The sequence below is a fragment of the Rhinatrema bivittatum genome, chromosome 8 (genome assembly GCF_901001135.1).
Source record: "Rhinatrema bivittatum chromosome 8, aRhiBiv1.1, whole genome shotgun sequence".
NCBI classification, from domain to species: domain Eukaryota; kingdom Metazoa; phylum Chordata; class Amphibia; order Gymnophiona; family Rhinatrematidae; genus Rhinatrema; species Rhinatrema bivittatum.
The window spans coordinates 88,611,730-88,638,705 of NC_042622.1; the positions used below are offsets into that span (position 1 = coordinate 88,611,730).

General features: G+C 41.4%; 2 protein-coding genes across 6 annotated transcripts in view; one reads left to right on the forward strand and one right to left on the reverse strand.

The window, feature by feature from the left end:
• Nucleotides 1-3,023, reverse strand: part of AK8 (adenylate kinase 8) — a 285,863-nt gene extending 282,840 nt beyond the window's left edge. For all 4 annotated transcript variants that reach the window (XM_029613832.1, XM_029613834.1, XM_029613833.1 and 1 more), the window contains exons 1-2: nucleotides 2,892-3,023; nucleotides 2,294-2,378 (exon numbers count right to left, since the gene is read on the reverse strand). In XM_029613832.1, the coding sequence (XP_029469692.1) occupies nucleotides 2,294-2,378; nucleotides 2,892-2,975 (169 nt within the window). In that variant the 5' untranslated portion in view covers nucleotides 2,976-3,023. The remainder of the gene's footprint in view (nucleotides 1-2,293; nucleotides 2,379-2,891) is intronic.
• A 12,640-nt stretch (nucleotides 3,024-15,663) lies between these two features.
• Nucleotides 15,664-26,624, forward strand: SPACA9 (sperm acrosome associated 9). Of its 2 annotated transcripts, none has more exons than XM_029614251.1 (5): nucleotides 15,664-15,818; nucleotides 23,302-23,480; nucleotides 24,471-24,673; nucleotides 25,250-25,313; nucleotides 26,593-26,624. In XM_029614251.1, the coding sequence occupies exons 2-5, from the start codon at nucleotides 23,337-23,339 to the stop codon at nucleotides 26,593-26,595; spliced, it is 414 nt and encodes a 137-aa protein (XP_029470111.1). In that variant the 5' UTR covers nucleotides 15,664-15,818; nucleotides 23,302-23,336; the 3' UTR covers nucleotides 26,596-26,624. The 2 variants fall into 2 exon arrangements, with proteins under 2 accessions (XP_029470111.1, XP_029470110.1); XM_029614250.1 differs by having other exon boundaries at nucleotides 15,665-15,818; nucleotides 25,250-25,391.
• The last annotated feature ends 352 nt before the right edge of the window (nucleotides 26,625-26,976 follow it).

Consider the following 26,976-nt stretch of genomic DNA (forward strand, 5'->3'; position numbering starts at 1 on the left):
CTAATCAAAAAAGAACAAAAAGACTGAAGGAGCTGCCAGTCAATACAGATAGAATGTGAAGGCAAATTTATACTTGACAAAAGAGTAGAATTAACTAGCTTAAAGACAACAGGATACATTAGAGAAAGCACCGAAAGCATTAAAAATTGATGGCCAGAACACTGTTATTCCTTTAGAATAAAATATTTCTAGAATATTTCATGTCTGGCAGTCCACTGTCCCTCTCCTTTGCAATGTTTTCCTACCCTTGCCATGTTTACTGAAAACCTCGTTAATGTACAAAAATAAAAAAGGCAATATTTTTCAGATTACAACAAAATAATCAGACAAAATATGGTTCAGATCTAGCAGTAAATCAACAGCTCTACGAACAATAAAATTAAGTTGTTCTAATAAAAGTGATTAGAAAAATTATTAGGGTGTGAATAGTGAGCACAATCTTTTTTCACCTATGGCTATACAGCTATTACACTGGATAGAATCTTTGAAGATTTTGGTATTTTATTATTCTTATGTTTTTCACAAATTCAAATAAAACTCCCATAATCTAATCTAATCTTTCTCCACAATTAAAATCTCCCATATCGTGGCAATGCATTTATGAAAACCTAGTAGTTTTTCCAACCTGCTGAAAAAAAAAAAAAAAAAGTCAGAGCTGAAACTGGCAAGTGTCTGACAAATTTTGCAAATATCAGTAGCTATAGGGCATTCATCCACCCAAGCTGTTTCCAATATCCTCATCCATTATTTTGCTCATTTACTAATTCTCAAACCCTTAACAAAGAAAAAACAGACTGGCTAAAGGACACCCTTCACCCATACACCTCCCAAAGAAACCTACAATCCAACAACTCCGGATTACTTTCCATTCCCTCCAACAAACAGGCCCAATGCACCTCAACACGTGAACGAGCAATTTCAATAGCAGAACCCGCACTATGGAACAAACTACAAGCAAATCTCACAGATATTTAAGAAATCACTAAAAACATGGCTATTCCAAAATGCCTACCCAGCCAATAGTAAACTCCATGTCATCCCCAACGATCACTACCAAACAGATCTCCAACCCCACACATATCCTACAATGAGAACACTTAATAGTCAAATCAAACGTTAGCTATTATACTGCATGAAAATAAGCTGTTTTGTTTTTACAATGTTATAATTCTATCCTCTACAATACTATACTTCGCTTTAGTTTTGCAACATCTCAATGTAAAGATAGCGTGACTTGTAATCACACCATCTCACTAGTCATTATGTAAACCAATGTGATACCCTTGGGAGAATATCGGTATATAAAAACAAATAAACAAACATTATTCCAGCTTTCCAGTACCCCCAAATCTCGGGTATTAAAAAAAAACCTGTTAAATTAATATTTTAAATTTAGTAAATAAAGTAACTGTATTAGCTCTATCCCTAGAAAATATCAGATTGCTTAATTCTTGACTCTTTGGATCTTATTCCTAGGCTTCCTTTCTTTTTCTGTTCAAATACATTTAAATTGTATGCATTTATACTATAATTTTTAAACGTATTGTGAACCTTTTTATTATGACCACACTAAAAAAAAACCTCTTTCCTTAAGTGTTATTTTATTACTACTTTACATATACTAATATGTCCGCATGAGGTCTTCATTACATTTGTTAACCCAATGTTACCCAATGACACTACATGAAAAGAACATAACACATTCAGTGAACACAAAAAGTGTTACTGAGTTTGTTTTATTAGGAGTGACATTGGTCTCTCTCATTAACACCAAAGCAGAGTGCAAACATCAATATACCTAATACAAATTATAAATACAAATACATTGCAACAATATAAACATAAGTTCAAATATACTACACAGCAGAAGAGTTAAAACCAGCATTTTAGTAATCCTGAAACTGACTCCAAACATTATTTGATACAAATCTCATTCATCAACTTATAGTACATGCACTTTTTCTATATCATGTTATGACTGAATTCTCACAGTTTTTTATATTTATTTTTAGATGTGCTGCCCATTTACAATAGAATTCAGTGCTCTTGCAGGGTGCAATGCAGGAGATCACACACACACACACACACACACACACAAGGTATCATTGGCATCATAGGAGCCAACTTTTCAAATGATTGGGGGTGCTTAACTCAACACAAAACCCACAGAGCGGCACCTATGCTCAGCATGGCAGACAATTTGATTAACAAAACATCACCACCATCTGCTTTATAATTGACTTTCTGGCTCATAAAAGGTGTTTATAAAATGACAGTCATGACATCTCCTTACCTTCATCATTGTTATTCTTTAAATGATCAATCAAGTACTGAATAGGGTCTTCTGGTCTGTCTAGTAGAAGTCTTTCCATCATTTTCTGCCAATAAATGTGAACAGAATGAAAATACATTATCCAATGGAAAATAATTCACAAACGATATATCTTCATTTTATGACAAAAATTAAATACTACTAAATGGCTTGCAAAACTCCTAATAGAGATACTTGTATAATAAAGATATTCAACTATTAAAAATGTGATTATACATTTTATTTATTGACATTTGATATTCCGTGTACAACCAGTTCTATCCACAAGAATGATGAACAAAAGACATAAATGATACTAGCAAACAAGAGTTTCTTAAAACTATGTTCCATGCTTGGCAATGGCCAACCTGAGTAAAGGCATCGCCTGGCAGCACTCTATTGGTTCTCCTGTGTGCCCTTCCTCTCTTCTCTCCCTGCACTCCACATGTACGTCCCATCTCCCTCCTCCCTTCCCTTCTTCCGACCATTTACCCGTCCCCTTTGGTTCTGTCCGATAAGAGGGTGGAGGAGCGGGAAAATGGCTGCGAAGGAAGGAAGACAGTAATGTAGCTGGGCTCACCTGGATGAGCTCGAAGACCTTTTCTTTCTCGGCATACACCCCCATCTCGGGAGGGATGCGCAGGGGCCTGTTCGTGGCGTCCATGCTAGGCTAAGGCTCAAAATAAGAGCCGAGCACTTGCTGCTGTCACCTAGCAACCGCTGTTACTAAGGACTCTCTAACGTCATCAGCCACCGACTACCGACACCAGGGTATGACATCACGGAGCGATGTGTGCGAACGCGAGGACATGGCCTGGCTGATTTCGTGTCACTGTTAGGTTTCTTCCAACTACAAGCTGAAGGCTAAACGTCTGGGAAAAAAAGTACATTTTACACACACGCACTTCAAAACTATCAGCTACAATTAGTGGATAATATATTTTACATCAAATACATAGACGATGGAGGCTAAAAGTAATTGTGCAAACAGCTATTCACTTTATTTTTCAACTATAAAGTGCTTTACAGCAAATAAACGCATCTAAACAGTTCCTGGACTGGAATTCTTCCAGAAAATACAAATATAGCAATATAATAAATTTTTTTCATTTTCTTTAAAAAAAAAACACAAAAATTATAAATTCAAAGCTATATAGTCATGCATTTAACGTTATAATTAAGCACCAAACTGGCTCAAATTATGTGACCAGGGATAGTGAAGCATAGTTACCCTAGATCAATAAACAGTTAATATAACTATTTGCAGCCAACATAAAAACTAAACAGCTTGGGTCATAATTAGTAACGTAAATATTTATAATGCAAAACGTACATTGTGAACAAAATATATGTCTTAATACTTGTTCAAACAAAAGTTAAAGATATTGGTATAACTTTAGAAGTCATATTAATTATGGAGAAAACTGAATTATTTGCAGTTTATGCTAACATATCATGGTTTTGTTTCTTCCTCTTACATAAGATATGCCATATTGGGTCAAACCAAGGATCCATCAGGCCCAGTATCCTGTTTCCAACAGTGGCTAATCCAAGTCATAAGAACATAAGAGCATGCCATACTGGGTCAGACCAAGGGTCCATCAAGCCCAGCATCCTGTGTCCAACAGTGGCCAATCCAGGCTATAAGAACCTAGCAAGTACCCAAAAACTTACTCTATCCTATGCTACTGATGCTAGTAATAGCAGTGGCTATTTTCTAAGGGGTAGATTTTCAAAAAGTACGCGCGCATGACCATGTGCGCATGCTACCTGGCGCGCACACACACATGGATGCGAGATTTTACATGTGTGCGCTGGCGCGCATGTTATAAAATGCCAGTTTGGTGCACACAAGGGGGAGGGTTCTAATTTTGCAAAATCGCACAGCAACACATCAGGGCCTTCCCCAGTTCTCTCCTAGTCCGCTCCAATTAAAGAGCAGACTGAGGGGAAACTTCCCAACCCCCATCCTACCCTCCCCTGAGGGTAGGTACCTGGCAAGTACCTAGCCATTAAATAGATCCCATGCTACTATTGTCAGCAACAAGCAGTGGCTGTTCCCTAATTTTTAATAACAGTTTATGGACTTCTCATCCACGAACTTATCCAAAACTTTTTAAAACCCAGTTACACTTAACTTCCTTAACCACATCCTCTAACAATGAATTGCAGAGCTTAATGAGAAATTAAAATTTACCTGATAATTTCCTTTTCTTTAGGGCAGTCAGAAGAATCCATATCAAGTAGGTAATGCACCTCTACCAGCAGATGGAAATGGAGCAAACTGACATTTATTTATTTATGGCTTTTATATACCGATATTAGTGTGCAAACATCATACCGGTTTACATTGTAACTAAAAGGGTGGAAAATTACAAAGAACAGGGGGTATGGGGAGGGGACAAAAACAACAGTTGCAGAGGGAGAAAATACAGAGGGTGCAAACAGCAACAGTGGTGAGCTTTTACAATATGGAGTAACTTATATACACATATATACAAGGGCCAATAGGTCTAGATCGTGTGCATCGTAGTGTAAGGGGCGGGGTTACTTCGGGAGTGAGTAAGCACTCCCGAAGTATATATATCCCTGAATTGACATTAGCCTGCTAGTATTCTCTTCAAAGGCAACTGTGGACAGACTAGCAGAACTTAATTAAACAGATAACCATTTCAATACTCAGCCAACAGGCAACATGAACTCAGACCATAACGTATTAACACTAGTCTAGGGACTGGATGAACACTTATTAGTAATCCCTGTAAGACAACCATAATACAACCATTTGGCAGCTGTATTCATCTGACTGTCCTAAAGAAAAGGAAATTATCAGATAAATAGTAATTTCTCATTTCTTAGCATCCAGTCAGATGAATCCAGAACAAGTGGGATGTACCCAAGCTACTCCCGAATAGGGTGAGAGGCTACCCATGGTCCAGTCAAAACCGCACATGCAAAGGCTGCGTCCTCCTGGGCTTGCACTTCCAGGCAAAAAAGTGTGTAACGAAGACCACGTTGTAGCTCGACAACAATTTCACTTCCACCCATGACACTGCCTGAGTCCTAGTGGAATGAACCCTGACTTGACTAGATAATGGCTTCCTAGCATCAACGTATGCAGCCGTGACTACCTCCTTAATCTAGCAAGCTATGGTAGCCCACGAGGCTGGCTTTCCCTGCCTAGTACTGCCGTGAAGGGCAAATAAGCGATACGTCTTCCGTAAAGGCTAGTAACCTCCAGATACCAGACAATATGTCTCTTGACATCCAATCCTCTACATCTTTTTCTCTGTCCAGAGATGGCAGGGAGATGGACTGATTCAAGTGAAAGTAAATAACCACCTTCAGTAGAAAAGAAGGAACAGTACACAGCTGTATCACCCCTGGAGTCACCTGGAGGAATGGCTCAGGCTAAAACAAATCTTGCAGTTTGGAAACCCTAGGCACGGAACAAATTGCACAAGAAACACCATTTTCAAGGTCCGTAACCACAAGGTCAGGATACGCATCAGTCTAAACACAGGGCCCGCTAAGAAATCCAATACCAAATTAAGACTCCATAAGGACACCGGAAACCTCAAAGGAGGACGAAGATGTTTCACTCCTTTCAGGAAACGGGCCACATCAGTATGAGCCAACAAGGATCTGCCATTCACCTGACCTCAAACAGGCAAGAGCCGCTACTTGAACCTTTAAAGAATTAAGTGCCAAGCCTTTTTTAAGCCATCCTGCAAAAATTCTAAAATGAGCAGGATCTTGATTGAACAAAGAAGAGTACCTCGATCCTCACACCAGGCCTCAAACACACCCCAAACCTGCACATAGGCCAAGGAAGTAGAGAACTTTCTAGCTCTTAGCAAGGTGGAAATCACTGCCACAGAGTATCCATGATTCAGCAAGTGAGCCTTTTCAAGGGCCATACTGTAAGACAAAATTGAGTTGGATCTTCATGAAGAATAGAACCCTGCCGCAACAGATCCCTGTGCATCAGAAGCCGAAGGGGCGCTTCTGCCAGGAGCCACCGCAGATCCACATAACACGGCCTCTTGGGCCAACTGGAGCAACCAATCCTTCAGACTAATCTGCCCAACATGGGCCATGGAGGAAAGGCGTACAGCAACTTGTCTTCCGGCCACTCCTGCACCAATGCATCAATCCCCAACAATTTCAGATCAACTGAAAAATCACGGAACTTTCGCATTGTGAAAAGTTGCTAGCAGTTCTAGAAACAGGAGACCCCAGCGATCCAGAACCAGCTGAAATGCCTCGTTTGATAGTGCCCATTCTCCTGGGTCCAGACTTTCCTTGCTGAGAAAATCTGCTCTTACAGTGTCTTTTCCTGCTATATGCGAAGCTGAGATCATCTGGAGATGTAGTTCGGCCCATTCCATAAGTTGATCTATCTCCTGTGATACTTGTTGGCTCTTGGTTCCTCCCTGCCTCAGTCGTTGTGTTGTCCAACATTATCCGGACTGCTTGATCCTGCAGCCTGTCTCCAAACTGCAAACATGCCAGCTGGACTGCCCTGGCTTCCAAAAGATTGATGTTCCAGAGAGACTCTTCTGCATCCCAGCGCCTTTGTGCTATCAGCTCCTGACAGTTTGCTCCCCAACCATGGAGGCATGCATCTGTCATCAGTATTAGCCAGTTTGATAGTGCTAGGGAAATTGTCTTCCTTAGATGATCGGGCTGTAGCCACCACTGCAGTTGGGAGGAGACCTCCATCGGCAGGTGGAGCCGAACCAAATAGTCCAAAGACTGCGGATTCCACCGAGACAACAGGGAGCGCTGAAGAGGACGCATATGCGCTCTTGCCCACGGTATCACTTCCAGGGTTGCTGCCATTAAACCAAATATCTGCAGGTAGGACCATACAGTTGGGTACAAAGTGTTCATCAGTAGACATAGCTGTGCCATCAACTTCTGAATATGAGCTTCCAGCAAGAAAACATTGCTCTGCTTCGTGTCTAAGCAAATCCCAAGGTATTCTAATGACTGAGCAAGCTGAAAACTGCTCTTGGCTAGGTTCACCACCCAGTCGAGCTCCTGCAACAGGTAGATCAACTTGCAGGTCACCAGGAGGCTCTCTTCCAGTAACTTGGCTTGAATCAGCCATTCGTCCAAATACGGGTATACTAGGATCCCATTCTTTCTCAATTTTGCTGCAACTACCACTACCTGGGAGCAGTGGCCAGACCAAAAGGCAGTGCCTGAAACTGATAATGGCATCCCAGAGCTGCAAACCGCAGAAAGTGTTGATGCTCTAGTCGAATGGGAATGTGAAAATACACTTTGAACAGATCCAAAGAGGTCAGAAATTCCCCTGTCTGTACTGCCATTTTCACCAAGCGCATGGTCTCTATGCGAAAATGTGTCACCTGCAGATGGCGGTTGACACCTTTGAGATCCAGGATGGGACGAAAGGATCCTTCTTTCTTGGGCACAATGAAATAAATTGAATATCGCCCCGTATTTTCTGAGCCATGGGCACAAGAATCACAGCCCTCAGACTGAGGAGCCTTGCCAATGTATCCTCCACTGCCTGCTTCTTCTGCAGGGAATGGCAAGGAGAGACCATGAACACATCCCAAGGAATACTGCGAAACTCCAATACATATCCTTCTTGTATCACCTCCAGGACCCATTGATCCGATGTGATCTCAACCCACCTCTGATAGAAGAGAGGCATCCCCCTATCTCCTGTTCTCAAGGGTGGGTCGGCAAATCTTCATTGAGAGGCTCTGGAGGATCCACTTCCTGAACCTGCACCCCCTTCTGGGCTGTCTGGGATGAAAGGACTGAGACCTACCAAAAGGCCGAGTCTTCTGAAAAGTTGCTCCCCTATAGGATCGAAAACGCTTGGATCCCCTAGCACAACCTCATGCTAAAGGAGCGTGGTGTCTGCATCTCATCTTCCAATAATCGAGGAACTAGTGATTTGCCCCACTTACTGGCCAGTTTCTCTAACTCGCTCCAAAGCAAAAGCGAGCCTTTAAAGCAGTGGTTCCAACCCTGTCCTAGGGACGTCCCAGCCAGTCAGTTTTTCAGGATATCCACAACGAATATGCATGAGAGAATTTACATGCACTGCCTCCATAACATGCAAATTCTCTCATATGCATATTCGTTGTGGATATCCTGAAAATCCGTACGGCTGGGGGGTCCCCAGGAAGGAGTTGGGAACCACTGCTTTAAAGAGTAATTTCATGAGGTTAGTCTTAGAGATTGCATCGGCCGTCCAGTTCCTCAGCCATAACTGACGCGTGTCCGCTATTACCAAAGCCACTCTTCTGGCTGAGGTGCAGACCAAATCGCAGCCTGCATCTGATAAGAAGGCGCTGCTGGCTCCATAACTGCCCTGGAATTCACCCTGGAGTCATCAACCTCTTGAGAGAAGTAAACAAGAACGAGCCACCAGGGACCTACAAGAAGCTTTTTGCAAAGTCATTGCCACTGCTTCAAATGCCTGCTTAAGGATAGTTTCAATCCTTCTCTCGTGTATATCTTTCAAGGCCACTTCTCCCTCTGCAGGGATAGTCATCCACTTGGAGACTACACATAGAAGTTCATCCACCTTCAGAAAATGTAAATGTTCCCTCACCACTGGATCCAGAGGATACAGGCCTTCCAAAACCTGACCTCCTGTGAAATTAGTCTCTCAGGCACCCCATTCAAGATCAATCAATTCTTGAATGGCCTCCATCACAGGGAAAAAAACAAGAGGCTATATGCAGAGAAACCAAACTGGGATTTTTTTCTTTGGCTCAGACATAGAATCTGGCCCAGGTACTCCCAACATATTCAAGGTCTGGGAAATCAGGGCCGGCAGTTCATCTCTATGGAAGAACCGTAGCATAGTCCTATACAGTTCTAATCCTGGAGGATTTTCACCATCCTCAAGAGAGTCAGAATCGACATCATCATCTGTGCCATCTAGATCTCTATCGGGCAGTCCTGCTGCCACTCTAGGAGTAATCTGGCGCTTAACAGTAGGTCCAGGCAAGGTTTGCACCTGCATTTCTGCCCTGGGAGCATTGGACGGGGCTGAGGACTGCGCTTGAAGAAAGGATTGCAAACCCTAGATAAATTCTACCCATGAAAATGCAGAAATATACAGACCAGAAGGTACCAGAGACGTACTCACTGAGCTGTCTTGCCCTGCTGAAGAACCTGAAATGTCTTTACTCAGACCTACAACCAGCTGGGAATGACCAGGCTTAGTGAAACCAGAGGAAGATAATTCTCCCTGAGCCTCCAAACAGCACTGGCACAAGTCTGCGGGCACTCCTGGTTGAGATGCCCGAATATGACAGGCAGTGCAAAGAGAAAGACACTTACGTTTCTTAGATACAGGTGCCATTAGACTGGCAGCGCGCTGATCGGCGGCCGGAGGCATGCATCTAGCTTTTTTCTTTTTAGGATGTCCAAAATGTTCTAGGCATTCAAACATTATAGGCATCCAACACCTAGGCATCCCTAGGATAGGCACTGTAAAAAATGTTACCGCCCAGCAACGCTCAACTTGTGTGCACAAGTAAGCGGATGGCCACTTAAAGCGCCACTTAACTTGGATGCACAGACTATGAGGCCTCCAAAAACTGGATGCACAACGTGGATGCATAGCTAGATGCATGCACTGAACCAATAATCCTGTAGAGTAGTAGTTCTCAACCTTTTTCCCCTCATGACAAACCGGATGGATAGTGTTCACGTGTATAACACACTGCTCACTATAATCCACAGCCGAACTAAAAAAAAAAAAAAAAAATGCCTCAGTATTATTTTTATTGTTAAGAATGACAGAAGGGAAATATAAGAGTGCTCTCTCTCAACAGAAATTATATAATTTTTGTACAAGCTGTATTCTCTGTCCCCTATGGGGCCACCAAGCTTTTTTCTTCTGTCACGTTTGGGCCCAGCTGGGGAAGATAGAATCAGTTCTCACTGTCCAAGAAGAGAAAGAGAATTACCATTTCTTGCTGGACTCCAGCAGGGATGGAGGACAAGAGCTGTGTCCTACTGGGCCCCATAGTGGAAGAAATTTGCTTTGCAAATTTGCAACCTAGGTGAACCGTACAGCCTTGGATACACCCCACCCCCCCAATTAAAGATCATGCATTAATAATAGATTTTACATTAAAAACAACATTAAAAACACAGTGAGGTTAAAAAAAAATTGCAACATTATATTGTGGTGCCAAACAGAAAACCCTGCAATAAAGTTAAAAAAAAATCAATTCATAAAATATAAAAAATATATTAGGCCTATTGTAACGTGTTCAGTGTGGTCTTAGCCCTCAGAAAGCCACAAATAAAACATAGAAACACAGAAATGACGGCAGAAGAAGACCAAACGGCCCATCTAGTCTGCCCAGCAAGCTACGCATTTTATCCATTTATTTTTCCCTTTTTCTCTCTCCCACCTGTTACTATTGGCTTCCAGTACCCTCCAGCCCTAATTCCCCTCCACCCCACCACCAATTTAGAGAGCAGCACCGTATCTGCATCCAAGTGACATCCAGCTCAATTAGGGGTAGCAACCGCTGTAACAAGCAGGCCACACCCTTGCCCCATACTCTTACCTACCCCTGTTTTTATTTTTTTGTTTGTTTTTTAATTTATTTATTTTTTTGGAGATAGCAGCCCTCCATCCTTCCGCTCCGTGAAGGTGGAACACTAACTACTGGCCACTGGCATCCCGCTCCGTGAATGCCTCTGTGGCTACTGCCGCTCCGTGCAGTGTTTTGCTGCCTCCACTTTATTCACGCCCTCTAGACTTGATGGATCCACAGTGTTTATCCCACGCCCCTTTGAAGTCGTTCACAGTTTTAGACTTCACCACTTCCTCCGGAAGGGCATTCCAGGCATCCACCACTCTTTCCGTGAAGAAATACTTCCTGACATTGGTTCTTAGTCTTCCTCCCTGGAGCCTCAGCTTGTGACCTCTGGTTCTGCTGATTTTTGTTTCCAACGGAAAAGGTTTGTCGTTGTCTTTGGATCATTAAAGTTTTTCAAGTATCTGAAAGTCTGAATCATATCACCCCTGCTCCTCCTTTCCTCCAGGGAGTACATATTTAGATTCTTCTGTCTCTCCTCCTTGCGGAACACCACTTAAAACAGCTCTCTCTTCGGAGAAAGTTCCATTTACCATCACACATTGTCTTCTGTCCGTCAACCAGTTTTCAATCCAGGTCACCACCTCGGCACTCACTCCTAAGCTTCTCGTTTTATTCACCAGTCTCCTGTGCGGAGCTATATCAAAAGCTTTGCTGAAATCCAAGTAGATGACATTGAGCGCTCTTCCTTGATCCAATTTCTTGGTTACCCAGTCAAAAAAGTCAATCAGATTTGTCTGACAGGACCTTCCTCTGGTGAATCCATGCTGCCTCTGGTCCATCAATTCTCCGGACTGTAGATAGTTCACTATTCTGTCTTTCAACAGTGACTCCATTACTTTTCCCACCACCGAAGTGAGGCTAACCGGTCTGTAGTTACCAGCCTCCTCTCTGTTCCCACTCATGTGAAGCGGGACCACCACCGCTCTTCTCCAATCACTCGGCACCACTCCCGTTTCTAGGGATCTATTGAACAGGTCGCACAGCGGACCCGCCAGCACATCTCTGAGCTCCCTCTATCCTTGGATGAATCCCATCAGGCCCCATGGCTTTGTCCACTTTCAGATTCTTTAGCTCTTCCCATACATTTTCTACTGTAAAAGGATTTTCATCTATTCCACTTCCCTCCAGTTTCTTGTTGTGTAGAGATGGTCCTTCTCCAGGGTCTTCTTTAGTGAACACAGAGCTGAAGTATTCGTTTAATATTTCTGCCATTTCTTCGTCTCTCTCCACACATTGATCATTTCCACCTTTCAATTTCACTATACCACTTTGGACTTCTCTTTTCGCTGATGTACCTGAAAAATGTTGTCACCATTTTTTTTTTTATCTCCTTGGCAATCCTCTCTTCCGCTTGACTTTTTGCCAACTTGATTAATTTCTTCGTCTCCCTCAGTTGAATCAAATATTCTTCTTTGTGCTCCTCCCTTTGGGATCTTTTATATTTCTTGAATGCTGTTCTTTTAGCTTTAATTTTGTCAGCCACCTCCTTTGAGAACCAGATAGGTTTCATTTTTCTTTTGCTTTCTTTACATTTCTAAACATATAGAGCAGTTGCCTTGGTGATTGCTCCTTTTAGATTGGTCCACTGCTGATCCACATCTCTCTCATTCTCCCATCCATTTAGTTCTTCCTCTAGGACTTCCCCATTTCCTCAAAGTCCGTGTTTTTGAACTGTAAAACTCTGGTCTTTGTGCTTCTTTTCCATATTCTTTTAGTGATATTAAACCATACCGTTTGATGATCACTGGTGCTGAGGTGGGCGCCCACCTTGACATCAGAGACATTATCGCCAGCTGAAAAAACAGCTACATGACCAAAAGCACTTATCTGAGGGATCACGGAAATCATCTCAGGAATTCTCAACTGGGAGAGGGACCTTTTATTATCTCCGCAGGAGAGTGGGGCAAATTTATTTTCCTCATTTCTCCTGTTTCAAATCAAAGCAATCCCCAGTAGGGAATGCACATCCATCATCTGCTGGAGACAGAGAATACTGGCAGGCTGATATCACTGCAGGGGTATATATATACTGTGACTTCAGTTTGTTCCATCTCCAGCTGCTGGTAGAAGTGCATAACCCCCTTGTTCCAGATTCATCTGACTGGATGCTAAGAAATTGTGCAGAGTGAAAAAAAAGTCTCCAATTTGTTTTAAATGTGCTAACTACTAACTTTATGGAGTGCTTCGCCCCAGTCCTTGTATTATCTGAAAAAGTAATTAATTGATTCACATTTACCTGTTCAAGTCCTTTCACGATTTTGTAGACCTCTATCATATCCCCCCCTCAGCCATCTCTTCTCCAAGCTGAACAGCCCTAATCTCTTTAAACTTCTCTCATAGTGGAGCCATTTTGGTTGCCCTTCTCTGTACTTTCTCCAGTGCCACTATATGTTTTTTGAGCTGCAGCAACCAGAATTGCACACAGTATTCAAGGTGTGGTCTCATCATGGAGTGATTCAGAGGCATTATGCCATCCTCCATTTTATGTCATTCTCTTCCTAATAATTCCTAACATTTTGTTTGCTTTTTTGACCACCACAGCACACTGAGCTGACAATTTCAGTGTAATATCAACTATGATGCCCATATCTTTTTCCTGGGTGGTAACTCCAAATATGAAACCTAATATCGAGGAACTACATGCTGGGTTATTTTTCCTTATATACATCACCTTGCACTCATCCACATTCCTGCAATTTATCACAATCCTCTTGTTATTTAACTACTCTGAATAATTTTGTGTAATCTGCAGATTTGATCACCTCACTCATCGTACCCCTTTCCAGAGCATTTATAAACATATTAAAAAGCACCTGTCCAAGTACAGATCCCTGAGGCACCCTATTGTTTAGCTTTTAACCAATTTGAAATCCACAAAAGGACATCTGCTCCTATCCCATGATGTTTTAGTTTTCTTAGAAGCCTCTCATTAGGGACTTTATCAAACACCTTCTGAAAATTTTAATACATCACATCTACCTGTTCACCTTTATTTACCCCTTCAAAAAATGTAACTAATTTGTGAGGCAAGACTTCCTTTGGGTAAATCCATGCTGGCTGTGTCCCATTAAGTCATGTCTATCTATATTTTCTTTGATTTTATTCTTTATAATAGTTTCCATGATTTTCCCTGGCACTGAAGTCAGCTTCACCAGTCTAATTTCCCAGACCACCTCTGGAGCCCTTTTTAAATATTGGGGTTACATTGGGCTTCAGGTAGAAACAATGATTTTAATAATAGGTTACAAATTACTTGTAATAGGTTAAACTTCATTTTTTAAATTCTTTCAGAACCCTGGGGTGTATACCAATCCAAGTGATTTACAAATTTTCAGTTTTTCCAATCTGGCCTACTATATCTTCCAAGTTACTACACTCTTCCCATTACTAGGGCTCAAAATCAAATAAATCATTCCAAGAGGATCAGTAACTAATTTAAGGACAATTTATTTTCAGGTCCAACTTTCCATATTGACTTCAAACCAGACTATTTTTTGTCCGAAGAAAAATGACCTTCAATTTAGGGAAATTAATTTCTTGAGGAAGGGATTTTTAACAGCCCCAAAGTTTGCATTTTAAATATTTATTTACAAACTTCCGGTTTGTCAAAGCTTTGTTTAGAAACACAGAATGGGATAAAAATTTTAGTAAATCGAGCCGAAGACATATTTACTCAGCTGCTTAGTTGTTTTTCTTTTAAATTAAGGCAGTATGGTAATGGTTGTAATTCCTGTACCGGAAGTTTTCTACTGCACCTCACATGGAGTGTTTTTTTTTTAAACTTTATTTAGAGAAACCAGCATATAATACTTTTATATGAGAATCTTTTATGTATCATTACAGTAATTAAACCAGGTTTCCTTGCTCATATTATAATTCTAAATTACAGGCATGTAATAAATTTAATGCCTAAATAAACACAACATGCTGTTCACTTTTTTCCTCTAAGTAGGATCAACAAGAACAAAGTTTTAAGTGAGATGTTGATTCAAATTCTTTTCCCAATATCACCCCTATGCAATATGCACTACATTGCATTAGTAGTGGACAAAGTAAATAATTGTTTTATATTTTAAGTTGCATCAATATGTTGCTAAAAAAATCTAAACCACATAAAAGTTGCCAATGATTTCCAATTACTGTTCTGGAAACGTGCTACCATGACTCCAGCTATATAAAGCACAAAGACAAAACACATCTGAAGCTAGTCAATAATGGAACATTTTCTCTACAAAAAGTTCTGAAGGCTTATAAATATGCCAACAGATTAAAAGTCAACAAACTCGTTGTAGGCGATACCTTATTATTCGACTGACTGGAGATTTAAAAACAAACCACCACACCATACGAATGAACGTTCTTTTGTTCCTTCTGGTTCAAGTTTTTCTACACCACTTTGGTATTTTCTGGAAAGCATGCTAATTTATCCTTATTTTGTGATCAATACAGACACAAAGGGATTTTTATTTTGGACAGCCAAAGGCAAGTGAAAAAGAAATCCGAAAACTTGTGACTTGTAATACATTAGCCAACACTCGGCTGTTTTTTCAGCGCTATAAAATTTGTAGGGCTGTGGGTTTGGCTTTTAACCCCAAGCTTCTCCATACTCCATTACTAACACGGTCCCGAGCCAAGATCTAAACCTGTGGCACGTGTTTCCAGGAGCGTTGCTAACCGAAGCTATGGCGTTGCGCGGGACGTCACAAGGTAACTAAGCAACGAAATAAACTATTGCCTAGTCAGGTCCCGCGCCTGGTTGCAGGCTCTTTTTGCGCCTAGAAGGGGAGGAATGTCAGCAAGGGGAAGGCCTGGGGGAATGACCTAAACTACCAATGCCGGCAACAAGGCCAGGGGCATGCATGATCCAACTCGCCTCCATATCTGCATAGGTAAGTCAGTCTCAGCCATGACATGACTTTTTTTCTGCAAGGATGCTAAAAAGGTGCAAAGGAAAAAAGTAGCGATTATGAGAATCATCATTAAATTTGAATTTGTTACCTTCAATGGAACCATGTTGGAAAAGGGAACCACCAGTGAGGTGATCAGATTTACACATACCATGAAATTATTCAAATCTATTAAAACATCCACATTCGGCAAGGAACGGGAGAAGGACCTTGCAAGATAGAATAGACATCTAAATGGCAGACGAAATTTAATATGAAAAGTGATGCACATAGGGAAAAATAAACCCAACTACAGATGAACAATGCCAACTTTTGTAATGGGTGTTACCACCACCCACCCCCCACAAAGGACCTTGGCATCCTTGTGAACAATATGTTGAAATCCTCACATCAGTCTATGGAAACAAACAAAAATAAAATAACGATCCAAAATGGAATAGAGAATAAAATGGGAAATATATTGCCTTTGTACCTAGCTATGTTGTGACTATACCTTGAGTATTTTGTGCAGCTCGTGTTGCCCCATCTTAAAATAATAATAATAAAAAGACAGACATAGCCAAACTACAATATGTAGGGAAGAGAAACAAAAATAAATGGAAAAGCTGCTTCTCACCGGTGAGAAGTTGTACATGTGCATGCGATGCAAAGAGCTCCTGGCTCTCAGAGAACGAGTCCGATCTCTGGAGGCTAGAGTGGCAGACCTGGAGGAGCTGAGGGAGACAGAGAGGTATATAGATGAGACCTTCAGGGACATAGTAGTCCAGTCCCAACTTCAGACTGGCAGCCCTGGTGCTGCCTTGGAGGAAGAAGGTCTCAAAATGGGAGAGCACCAACCGGATGTAGCAGGAAAGGATCCTGTAGCAAGGACCTGCTCTCTAGGTGATGCATTGTCCTTTCGCACTGAGGATATCTCCCCAAGGCCTACTGCCCAGGAGGGAAGGGTTAGGTCGGCCGTCATAGTTGGTGATTCGATTATTAGGAATGTAGATAGCTGGGTGGCGGGTGGGCGTGAGGATCGCCTGGTAACATGCCTACCTGGTGCGAAGGTGGCGGACCTCACGAGTCACCTAGATAGGATTTTAGACAGTGCTGGGGAGGAGCCGGCTGTCGTGGTACATGTGGGCACCAACGACATAGGAAAATGTGGGAGGGAGGTTCTGGAAGCCAAATTTAGGCTCTTAGGTAGAAAGATTAAATCCAGAACCTCCAGGGTAGCATTCTCTGAAATGCTCCCTGTTCCACGCGCAGGTCACCAGAGGCAGGCAGAGCTCCGGAGTCTCAATGCGTGGATGAGACGATGGTGCAAGGAAGAGGGATTCAGTTTTGTTAGGAACTGGGGAACCTTTTGGGGAAGGGGGAGTCTCTTCCGAAGGGATGGGCTCCACCTTAACCAGGGTGGAACCAGACTGCTGGCGCTAACCTTTAAAAAGGAGATAGAGCAGCTTTTAAACTAGAACAAAGGGGAAAGCCGACAGTTGCTCAGCAGCGCATGGTTCGGAGAGATGTATCTTTAAAGGATACTAATGATGCATTAGAATTAGGGCGTCCCGACAGTGAGGTTCCAATAATTAGAAAAGTAGTCCAAGTGCCTGTAACTAAAAACTCACCTGAGCTAAAAAATTCTAACTTATCCCTATCAATTAAAAAGCAGAATAAAAATACAATCAAAAAACAAACTTTGAAATGTTTGTATGCTAATGCCAGAAGTCTAAGTAGTAAGATGGGAGAATTAGAATGTATAGCAGTAAATGATGACAGACTTAATTGGCATCTCAGAGACATGGTGGAAAGAGGATAACCAATGGGACAGTGCTATACCGGGGTACAAATTATATCGCAATGACAGAGAGGAGCAGTCGGGAGGAGGTGTGGCGCTTTATGTCCGGGATGGCATAGAGTCCAACAGGATAAACATCCTGCATGAGACTAAATACAAAATTGAATCCTTATGGGTAGAAATCCCTTGTGTATCAGGGAAGACTACAGTGATAGGGGTATACTACCGTCCACCTGGTCAAGATGGTGAGATGGACAGTGAAATGCTAAGAGAAATTTAGGGAAGCTAACCAAATTGGTAGTGCAGTAATAATGGGAGACTTCAATTACCCCAATATAGACTGGGTAAATGTATCATCGGGTCACGCTAGAGAGATAACATTCCTGGATGGAATAAATGATAGCTTTATGGAGCAATTGGTTCAGGAACTGACGAGAGAGGGAGCAATTTTAGATCTAATTCTCAGTGGAGCACAGGACTTGGTGAGAGAGGTAACGGTGGTGGGGCCACTTGGCAATAGTGATCATAATATGATCAAATTTGATTTAATGACTGGAAAAGGAACAGTGTGCAAATCCAAGGCTCTCGTGCTAAACTTTCAAAAGGGAAACTTTGATAAAATGAGAAAAATTGTTAGAAAAAAACTGAAAGGAGCAGCTACAAAAGTAAAAAATGTCCAAGAGGCGTGGTCATTGTTAAAAAATACCATTCTAGAAGCACAGTCCAGATGTATTCCACACATTAAGAAAGGTGGAAAGAAGGCAAAACGATTACCGGCATGGTTAAAAGGGGAGGTGAAAAGCTATTTTAGCCAAAAGATCTTCATTCAAAAATTGGAAGAAGGATCCAACAGAAGAAAATAGGATAAAGCATAAACATTGGCAAGTTAAATGTAAGACATTGATAAGACAGGCTAAGAGAGAATTTGAAAAGAAGTTGGCTGTAGAGGCAAAAACTCACAGTAAAAACTTTTTTAAATATATCCGAAGCAGAAAGCCTGTGAGGGAGCCAGTTGGACCGTTAGATGATCGAGGGGTTAAAGGGGCACTTAGAGAAGATAAGGCCATCGCGGAAAGATTAAATGATTTCTTTGCTTCGGTGTTTACTGAAGAGGATGTTGGGGAGGTACCCGTAATGGAGAAGGTTTTCATGGGTAATGATTCAGATGGACTGAATCAAATCACGGTGAACCTAGAAGATGTGGTAGGCCTGATTGACAAACTGAAGAGTAGTAAATCACCTGGACCGGATGGTATACACCCCAGAGTTCTGAAGGAACTAAAAAATGAAATTTCAGACCTATTAGTAAAAATTTGTAACTTATCATTAAAATCATCCATTGTACCTGAAGACTGGAGGATAGCAAATGTAACCCCAATATTTAAAAAGGGCTCCAGGGGCGATCCGGGAAACTACAGACCGGTTAGCCTGACTTCAGTGCCAGGAAAAATAGTGGAAAGTGTTCTAAACATCAAAATCACAGAACATATAGAAAGACATGGTTTAATGGAACAAAGTCAGCATGGCTTTACCCAGGGCAAGTCTTGCCTCACAAATCTGCTTCACTTTTTTGAAGGAGTTAATAAACATGTGGATAAAGGTGAACCGGTAGACATAGTATACTTGGATTTTCAGAAAGCGTTTGACAAAGTTTCTCATGAGAGGCTTCTAGGAAAAGTAAAAAGTCATGGGATAGGTGGCGATGTCCTTTCGTGGATTGCAAACTGGCTAAAAGACAGGAAACAGAGAGTAGGATTAAATGGGCAATTTTCTCAGTGGAAGGGAGTGGACAGTGGAGTGCCTCAGGGATCTGTATTGGGACCCTTACTGTTCAATATATTTATAAATGATCTGGAAAGAAATACGTCCAGTGAGATAATCAAATTTGCAGATGACACAAAATTGTGCAGAGTAGTTAAATCACAAGCAGATTGTGATAAATTGCAGGAAGACTTTGTGAGACTGGAAAATTGGGCATCCAAATGGCAGATGAAATTTAATGTGGATAAGTGCAAGGTGATGCATATAGGGAAAAATAACCCATGCTATAATTACACAATGTTGGGTTCCATCTTAGGTGCTACAACCCAAGAAAGAGATCTAGGTGTCATAGTGGATAACACATTGAAATCGTCGGTTCAGTGTGCTGCGGCAGTCAAAAAAGCAAACAGAATGTTGGGAATTATTAGAAAAGGAATGATGAATAAAATGGAAAATGTCATAATGCCTCTGTATCGCTCCATGGTGAGACCGCACCTTGAATACTGTGTACAATTCTGGTCGCCGCATCTCAAAAAAGATATAATTGCGATGGAGAAGGTACAGAGAAGGGCTACCAAAATGATAAGGGGAATGGAACAACTCCCCTATGAGGAAAGACTAAAGAGGTTAGGACTTTCAGCTTGGAGAAGAGACGACTGAGGAGGGATATGATAGAGGTGTTTAAAATCATGAGAGGTCTAGAACGGGTAGATGTGAATCGGTTATTTACTCTTTCGGATAGTAGAAGGACTAGGGGACACTCCATGAAGTTAGCATGGGGCACATTTAAAACTAATCGGAGAAAGTTCTTTTTTACTCAACGCACAATTAAACTCTGGAATTTGTTGCCAGAGAATGTGGTTCGTGCAGTTAGTATAGCTGTGTTTAAAAAAGGATTGGATAAGTTCTTGGAGGAAAAGTCCATTACCTGCTATTAAGTTCACTTAGAGAATAGCCACTGCCATTAGCAATGGTTACATGGAATAGACTTAGTTTTTGGGTACTTGCCAGGTTCTTATGGCCTGGATTGGCCACTGTTGGAAACAGGATGCTGGGCTTGATGGACCCTTGGTCTGACCCAGTATGGCATTTTCTTATGTTCTTATGATGATGTTTGGAAGAGACAACTGAGAAGGGCCATAATAGAAGTTTATAAAATCATGAGTGGAGTAGGACAGGTAAACCATGGTTTTTTACCCTTTAATAAAGCAAGGGGATAGTCAACAAAACTAACAACCAGCAGATTTAAAACAAATCATACTTTTTCACTCAGTGCCCAATCATGCTGTGGAGCTGCTGTCAAAGGATGTGGCCAAGGTGACTAGCATAGGAAGAGGTTTGGACAAGTTCCTGGGGGAGGGGAAGTCCATCCTTACCAGGAAGGCTAGGAAAAGCCATTGCCAGCTCTGCAACTAACAAAAATAGATCTACACTTTGGGAACACCTGGTACTTGATATCCGACGTGGCCATTGTTACAGATAAGATACTGGGCTCAATAGACCTTGGTCTGAACCAGCATGACATATCTTATGGTTTTGCAAATTGGCTCAACCTTGCAACTACCTGAAGACTGCATCATGTGTTCTAGTGACCTACTCTACTATATGAGCTTCCCCAAGAGAAAGGAGAAAAGCATTATTTAATAATAATATAATTTTATACTTATAATTGGAATAAGTGTGTTGTAGAAGATAAACCAGCATTTACAAGGTCCTCCTTCCAAGAGCTTACTAGCTAAGGCATCATTATCAAAGTGCTAGATGGTATTTTTGCATGCGAAAAGCACCTTAACGCATGCGAAAACAATATAATGCATGGTGTGATACAAATTAGGAAAGGGGAGGAGTTTGGTGCAAGCTAGATTGAGAGAACATTGCACAAATCTCATCGTTGGGTGAGTTTCCTCACTCCGAAGGTCATCAAATCTTCACAAGAATGCACTGTTCTGTTCATACATTGCACTCTGCATGTCAAATAGCCCCCTAACCCCTACACTAATACCTAAACCTCACCTCGAGTAGCTAGTTGAGCCTTCTATAGTAGTATAAATACTAGGGATGTGAATCTGGCTTCGGCCACTTGAAAATATCAGACATTTTCAAAATCATCAGAAAGCAGGGGCTCCCCCCGAAACGATAGGAAAACCCCACAATATTGATTGTGGGGGTTCTCTTATCGTTTTGGGGGAGGGTGAGAAAAACAGCACACAAATAACCCCTAAACCCACCCCGACCCTTTAAAACTAATCCCTTTGCTTCCCCCACCCTCCCAACCCCCCTCCAAAAAAACATTTTACAGGTACCTGGTGGTCCAGTGGGGGTCCCGGGAACAATCTCCCGCTCTCAGGCCAACGGCCTTTGCCCTTACCATGTGACAGGGTATCCGTGCCATTGGCTGGCCCCTGTCATGTGGAGGAAGCACTGGATAGCCAGCACCAAAATGGCACGGGACATCCACTGCTCCTACCATGTGACAGGGGCCAGCCAATGGCACGAATACCCTGACACATGGTAAGGGCAAAGGCCATCGGCACCATTTTGATTAGTGGCAGCCAATGGCTCGAGAGCAGGAGAGATCGCTCCCGGACCCCCACTGGACCACCAGGTACCTGTAAAATGTTTTTTTGGGGGGGGGGGGGGCAGCAAAGGGATTAGTTTTAAAGGGTCAGGTGGGTTTTTTGTTTATCGGCTCAGGCACAGCTGATAAACAAAACTGCAATTGGGCCTGATGGAAAAAACCCACATGTGAATCGGAACCAGAATCCTAACAGATTGCGGTTCCGATTCACATCTCTAATAAATACCTACAGAGTTCATAGGCTCTAGAAGTGGCAGAAATGCCTAGTAGAACAAACAGCAGGAGCAAAATAATTTCTACAACTAAATACATAGCTTGATTTAAGCATAGTTTTTTTTTGGTTTTTTTTTTTGAAGAGGAGGGAACCAAAGAGAAGAAAAAGCTAGATGGTCTGGTTTGTAACTATTCATCTCAGTTGCTTAAATTTTACATAAATAAAAACCATGCAAATGAGTGAAAACTTGTTCTCACATTGTTTTGGTATAGTTTGGGAAAGACATGCCATAGTCTTCTACTGCAACACTGTTGTCACTTTATAATCTCTACCTTTCTCTCACTTACCGGCCACTAAACAATCCTCTGCTTCTACCATGCATTTTTGAATTTTGATGCCGTTCCCATTGCCTCCACTACAAGGGCATAGCACTAATTTTATGAAAAAATGTCTTCAAGGTTAGCAGAGACTGCTACTTCCTTTGTACCAACTCCTTAGTCTAGAATTTTCCTTTCAACAATAAAATGATCTTCTGAATATATTTATATGTAACAATTTTAGCCATTAATATATTTAAACAAAATTGATAATTTGAGTGTTTTCTACAAAACCAGAAACTTTTTTTTTCTAAGAATAAGTTACAGTGCCTTGTTAGAAACAAGCTTGATGGAATGGAGATGTATAAAAGATTACCCAGTCTAGGTGCCAAAAACTTTGTTTTTGGAGCAGGTAAGGGTTCTCACATTTAAAAATTGCTAGAGAATTTAGTGCTTGTAAAAGAAGCTAGATTACTAGGACTAGAAACCACAAATCTATTTAGCCACAGATCCAATACAAACAAGGGCAATGCCATGCAGGTAGGTCCTCAAAGCATGAGCAGAAACCATACCCATGTAGTCTTCCTTAACCTTTCTCCTGAGTCTGCAGCCATGGCGAGGTAATGCAAGCCCCTGTCCACTAGGAGTAAGACTGGGATTACCAGGTCACACAGTCACATATATCAAAATGATTATTCTCCTTTACACAGTATAAGAGTCTTTCCCAGATTTGCACTAGATCTCCAAAATAAAATTACAGACTAAATTAAATAACATGCTGATCATCCAAGATATGGCTACTTTTTTTTCCCCAGGGTCATTTATTCCCACCAAGGTCAACTGAGGAAAGATGTGTGAGGCACCGCAGACCCTGAAGAACCTGGAGGACCGCTGCAAAGTCTTCCGGCAGCAGCAGTTCATATTTATCAGAGCCCTAGATAATGCTCGAGAAAATGCTCATGACAAGATCAATCCTGTGAAAAACATTAGCCAGGTACTAAAGCTTTCCGTGCTGCCATGTCCCTTCCTGCCAGAAGAGCAACGAGAGGGACATCAGACTACCACAGGCTAGCTAAAGCCAGAAAAGAAATATTTGACTGGCCTGGAAATATTAAACATGAGCCAGTTTCACAATTCATTACAACATGGCTTAGCAAAGGGACATGTTCTGGCTAAAAAAAAAATTATTAGCTTGTGCCAAATGTGATGGTAGGCCTGTGAATTAAGACAAACCACACCTGGAATGTTAATTCTTATGTCATATGAGATCATAAAGTTGCACTGCACCTGAGCCAAACTCCTATTGAAAGTTCAGTGGACCAACTGTGTTTAAAAGATTTATAAAGTTTATTTTTTGTGCATTTACCAAAATTAGTCAAGTTATAATGTAGATGATACTTTGTAAATGTGTGTGTGTGCTATTGGTGGCATTATCACCCTTCAAAAGTGAATACCTTTCAAAGTAAATTCTCATCATTAGCTAGTACTTCTGCCTCATAGCAGCTTTTCATGGCAACTCTGCATTCAACTGAGTATTCAAAGGCGGCAAGGGATTCATTGGTGCACAGTGGTAGCATTTAACAAACAAATGTCAATCCCTGCACTGCTTTTGGTAGGGAGGTTTTTTTTGGGGGTTTTTTTTTTTTTTTTTTTTTTTAAACACAGACCCAGAGGCACTAGGAAAAAAAAAGTGAGATAAAAGACATTAAATTTTTCTATACAGGAGGGGGGGGGGGGGGGGGGGGAGGGGAGTGTCCCTTAGGGACCAATTTGAAGTCAAAATATCCATGGTATAAAACTAATACTTCAGTTTGAAAACCAGCACATTAAAAATGCCCGAATGCCAGTCACTGGGAATGCTGTTTAAAACAGACAATTTATCTGCAATTATAATTTTTCACACTGCTTGTTGAGGTTATTACATCTTCTTGGAAGATGTGTTTTTCCTCATCAGGACCCATTTTTTCACATGCTGTGGTTATAGGTGCAGCACTACTTGGATAATAATTGTCATAACCTGACTGACAAACGCATCCTCAATATGTTCCTGGATACCTGCTCAGACCTGAACAAGTACTGCACAAGAATGGAAACCAAGCACCCTGAAACCAACAAGTCAGGGGCACCTGTCTCCAAATGCAAAACGCTCCTGCACCCCACTTCTGATCTCACTTCTGTCCGGGCCAAGTAAGTCAGCTACCATGTGGTAAGGGGAGGCTGAAAGCCCATTTCCTCTTGAGTGTGGCTTCAGTTCCTTAAAACTAATGTAAAATGCCTTGAAATAAGAGTATGAAGCCAACACTAGCCTCATACCTCACAACTATAACATGAAAAGCACAGGGTAGGCACCTGTCTATCCAGTCAAGACTACTTTTCATATATTAATAGGTACTGAGCAATTGCTTAGCTAGGAGGCAGCAGCTTGTGCTGGTTTAGAGAGATATGCTTGAAAACTTTTTTTTTAATTTTAGTTCCCTTATTCAGTTAGTGTAAAATAAAATTAATTTATTTTTACTGTCAGAACACCATTCCCTGAAAATATTCTGTTACCCTAAAAAGGCTCAGCTACTGTAATGTATCATTCATTGATCTGAACAGTCAAATTCAGTCTAATTGTAATCATAAGGGACTAGGCTTATTAACCTCATGATGGAGGTAACAGGCCTACTGCAATAGGTAGGTGGCACTGGAATGTAGATTAGGAAAGTGTTTATTAATATAATCCTATTTTTCCTCCTTTCCTCCCATCCTCAAACCCTGCAGATACCCCCATGATGTAGTGAATCGCTTGAGCTGTGATGAGGCCAAGAACTTTTATGGAGGCATAGTAAGCGTTATTCCTATGGCACTGGATTTCATCAAGGATGGAGTAGCCCAAATAGAAAAGCCACGGCACGACCCGCTGGTAAAAAATCTGAAAGGCAAAATCACTGGAGCTAGGCAGGCCGTGGCCGGAGGGCGTAGGCTCCCCACCCATTCTATTGGCATTCAAACCTTGCTTAGCATGACCGCTGCACCTAAATCCCTAAACAAGAAACAGACAGAGGCCAATGGTATGAGCATCACAGGGCTCATGAATCCTCCATGGAAACATGCTGGGCCATTCAACAAGTGGATGTGAGGAATTTCATAGAAGTAAAGTTCACAGGGAAAGAATCAGAAACTGTTTGCCTAGCATAAGAAAAGATGGCAGGCTGGGTTAGTGCCAATATCAGTTTTTACAAGCTGATTGTTTTCCTGCCATTGCACCTACCTCAACTACCCCTTTTTTGTGCAATCATGCATGGCCTATGTTACAGTATGTATCTGTGCCAACTGTAACTGGCTCACCACTACTCCATTTTCCCCTATAGGGGCTACCTTGCACATCTCACCCAGGTGGTGGCTGGTTTGTTTTTTTTTTTTTGCAGTGATACAGGCTATTGTTTCTGTACATAAAGAAAACATCCAGACCATGGGTAGGGCATACCATGAAGAGCATTGCACATCTTCAGAAACAGCAATAGCACTAGCTTTAGTAGTATAGGGTCTCAATAGAAAGGATATGAATATAGTGGAATCCACTTGTGAGTTCCTTTTTCAAATAAATTTAACACAAATGAAAATTGCAGATACAGCATGTGTAAGAACAAAAACCATAGATGTACACTAACACTAGAGTTGCTCTCAGCTATTCACATCTAATTTTCAGATTTTTATAAACCCTAAATACAAGAACCTGTTTGGCTCTAATTAGTCACTATATAAAAAGAGGTATACTTAAAAGCAAATTGGAAAAATAAAAAAAAGTTAATCATGAACTAGATTCCACTTTATTTCTTTTTTCTATTGAAGGTATTGCTTTATGCATGTCACAGAGGATGGCTCTTTAGCCCTGAGTGTACAGTTCAATTTACTTTTTACTCAGATATGAATGTGATAATTTGATGCCTTCTGCATGCAACCCAGCCTCCAATAGCAAGAAGTGGTTCAGTTATTAAAAGCAAGAAGCAGAGAGTCAGCCCTCTTGTTTTAATCTCAGCTTTTTACTTACATGACTTTGGTCAAGTCACTTTACCTGCTTGTGCTCACATTGTTCCAAAGTAACTGTTCCCACTCCCTTTCAGTAATCATGAAAAGATCGGCCTCAGCTGTGTACCAAAAAGCAGTTGGATTCTCTTTGGATAAAAAGGACTTCATTTCTGAGTGAGGATGCACATTAGGCCCTGGACAATTGCTCAGGAGTGCTGCAGCATGACAAGACACCAACCTTGCCACGACTCACTCCATTGGACTTGTGGCTTCAGGTTTTTCTGCCTGCATGAACATGAAGATCCGCCAGGAAAAAATAAAAATGCAAAGATGAGGCACCATCATTTCCTCAGATAGAACTGCTTTCACCCTATCACCTCCCCTTAAAGACAACAATGCAATTTAAAAAATAAAATAAAAAAAAAATTCTCAGCATTTTGTTTTAAATTAGATTTGTTATTTTTTGAATGCTCAAAAAT